General features: G+C 36.9%; 1 protein-coding gene across 1 annotated transcript in view; it reads left to right on the forward strand.

Annotated features, from left to right (window-relative positions):
* Positions 1-2294, forward strand: part of plekha7b (pleckstrin homology domain containing, family A member 7b) — a 65838-nt gene extending 63544 nt beyond the window's left edge. Inside the window, exon 28 of the mRNA XM_035682442.1 lies at positions 1641-2294. Coding sequence (XP_035538335.1) covers positions 1641-1663 — 23 coding nt within the window. The 3' untranslated portion in view covers positions 1664-2294. The remainder of the gene's footprint in view (positions 1-1640) is intronic.
* Positions 2295-2772: the final 478 nt, after the last annotated feature.

Genomic DNA, 2772 nt, shown 5'->3' on the forward strand with positions numbered 1-2772 from the left:
CTCTTCCTCCTGTATCTCTGGCGCCTCCCTCTCCTCTAAGCAACGGGATTCACTACACGTTTGTCTAATCCGAGAAATAAAGTAAGGCCTAACCGCATGTTTTACAGTGCTAATGTTTTCGAAAGCCTCACTAATTCTCTCTAACAGGGGGCTCCTGTGTGCTTTGCACCTCACTGCATGCTTACTGCTCTGTTGTGATTGTAGGAAACACATCTTGTCTGGGGTAGGGAAGTCCTGTCTCTGCTCCTATTATAATCCAAACAAACATCTGCAGGCAGTCTGTTCATCCCACTGTGATAATTGTGTGTAAATTGTTTTTTTTTTTCTTTTTGTACCACTGCCAAAATATTTGTGGATGGTTGAGGGAAGAAAGGGCTCAAACGAACATGACTGTTTGTAGCATTGTGTATAATTAACAAAGGAGACACCTTTTGATTTAGCACCTTGACAGTTCAGCAGTCAGCACAGCTGCATTCCTCAGCACCAATTAGCTCCCCATCTGTAGCCTGGCAGTGATAAGTTAGAAAAAAACACAGTAGATATCACTGTTGTTACTGTAAAGAGAGGGTTTGTGTCATTTTACTGCCTCATTAAAAAAACTCCATCCCTCAGCCAGTACAGACAAATATATGATTACTAAATTTAGTTTGATTTATTTATATAACCATTAGCCTTGCATTGACTAATGTGTATGAAATAAATTGTTTCACATGGGCACACATACATAATAAAAGAATCAAACGTTGATAAATGGACACACACCCACACACACAGTTGTAAACTGTCCATCTAGCTGTGTTTGACCTCTTGACGTAAAAGCATGAACTGCTTCCTCGTCAGCCTGGCATAACTTGAATGTGTCATTTCCAGCTGTATGAGGAACCTTCATTCATTAAGAACTTGTGGGACTGCATGCTTGACTGTGTATTTTTGTACTGTGTGCGATTCTTATTTTCCCCGAACTTTGTTTCTGTAGTAGTTCTCATCCCGTCTTCCAGTCTGCTGTTAGAGCTGGGCTGTGGTGGGTAGTTGGTTTTTAAAAGTTTCTCCGCCACTTAACAGTTTCGTGTCCATCACTGAAGATCAGATTGACACACAGGTTCTACTAATTGGATTCATTTTAAGTAAAATATTTCAGAACTACAGCGCATAGATAGCCCTATTGTTAGCAGTTGTAGTGTGTCTGCATAACTGTTCACCAAAAGTGATAAAACTGTAAAACTTTCATTTTAACTCAGAATTTGCACACAGCAACACTCATCTCAGTACATCATGGAGAAAGTTGTTCCCTCATTCCTATATAGTACGTTTTAATTGTATGGTTTTCACATCTGTGTGGCAGCTGTTTATTGCCATCTGTGTGATCATATCTTAAAAAGGATCACTGCCCCTTTTAGTAATGCACATGTATTTGGTAAGTGGATATAAGTTAAGGGTATATGTTTAGTTGACTTTAACATTCTCTATGTCAAGGAAAAAAAATATTTGGTTAATGTTGCACATGTTTTTGATCATGGTGCATGGACAGAAATTCAGCATTCTTTCACTTGTGGCTCCAAAACTAATGCATTATCATATTCTGTCTTCTGATATTCACTGTTCTTGGACTTACTTTGTCTTTCTCTCTCATCACCTCTCAGCCCAAGCAATTTCTGGACACTGAGGTGCTATTCCACGATGACAACAAACAACTTGATTCTGCAAAAAAAGAGGATCTCGTTTGATTTTGGACATTTACAATTTTTCCATACAGCGGTACAAGAATTGTACTAAACATGTAACCTGCTCTTTGAGGCTCACGCAGCAGTGACTTGTTAAAGTATTTCTAGTTGCTGAGAGCGAAGACTTTGGAGTTGCTGTGCTTATTAACTATGGAAGTGTCTAACAATTATTGTTATTATGTTAATCTCATAATAATAAAAAAATATTTTCTACATGTCATTGCACTTTGAATTGTACACTGTATCATGTTTTTCGAGGTATGACTGAATTGCTTTTACTTGCAGTGTGATCTCAACTGGGAACATATTTGTTTTTTTTTGTCAGGTACAGAATGTTAAGAACAAGAGGTACTAAATGTGTCATGATGGTAGTATTTTTGTCAAAACTCAGATAATATTCTTACAACAAACCACTTGAAATATCATATGTATGTACCTGTAGCACTGCCAGTCTCCTTTTAGCTTGCCAAAATGAATTTTATTTTTGCTTACATCAGGATGAAAATAACCTTTAACATATTTTCTGTGTGACTGGGGAAGGTTGCACAATGGAAATTTATAAAAATGTGAATATTAAAGATATTAACACAAGATCTGGTTCATCGCCATCATTTTATTGTTTTATCTCATATTTGTTACATTTATTTTATTTTTATTTGAATGAGTTGAGTACCATATAGGCTCAGCTGTCCATCGACAATATTGAATGAGCCAAAAGTACAAATTACTAGTATAAAATGTTATATTTAAAGAGAAATACAACAAACTATGACCTTATGTTGTCCTACATTAGTGATATAAAACGTTGTTTATGACGCAGCTTACACCGCCTTATAACTGACTAAGTACTAGTCACATTTTCACAGACAGAAATCATTGGTGTTGTTCGGCCAACAAATAAAATAATTATATTGTGCTTGCTGTGTGCCAATGAAGGGTGAAGTCTTACTGCTCCTCTCAATGGTTTGAGCCATCAAGTTCACTTGTCCTTGCCATTGATTTCCAAAGCAGCAGCTGGACAGTTCAGTGTACACAGATGTTCAAACTGTTA

Source organism: Morone saxatilis, unplaced genomic scaffold (genome assembly GCF_004916995.1).
Source record: "Morone saxatilis isolate NCDOM2014 unplaced genomic scaffold, NCSU_SB_2.0 Contig11, whole genome shotgun sequence".
Classification (NCBI taxonomy): Eukaryota; Metazoa; Chordata; class Actinopteri; family Moronidae; genus Morone; species Morone saxatilis.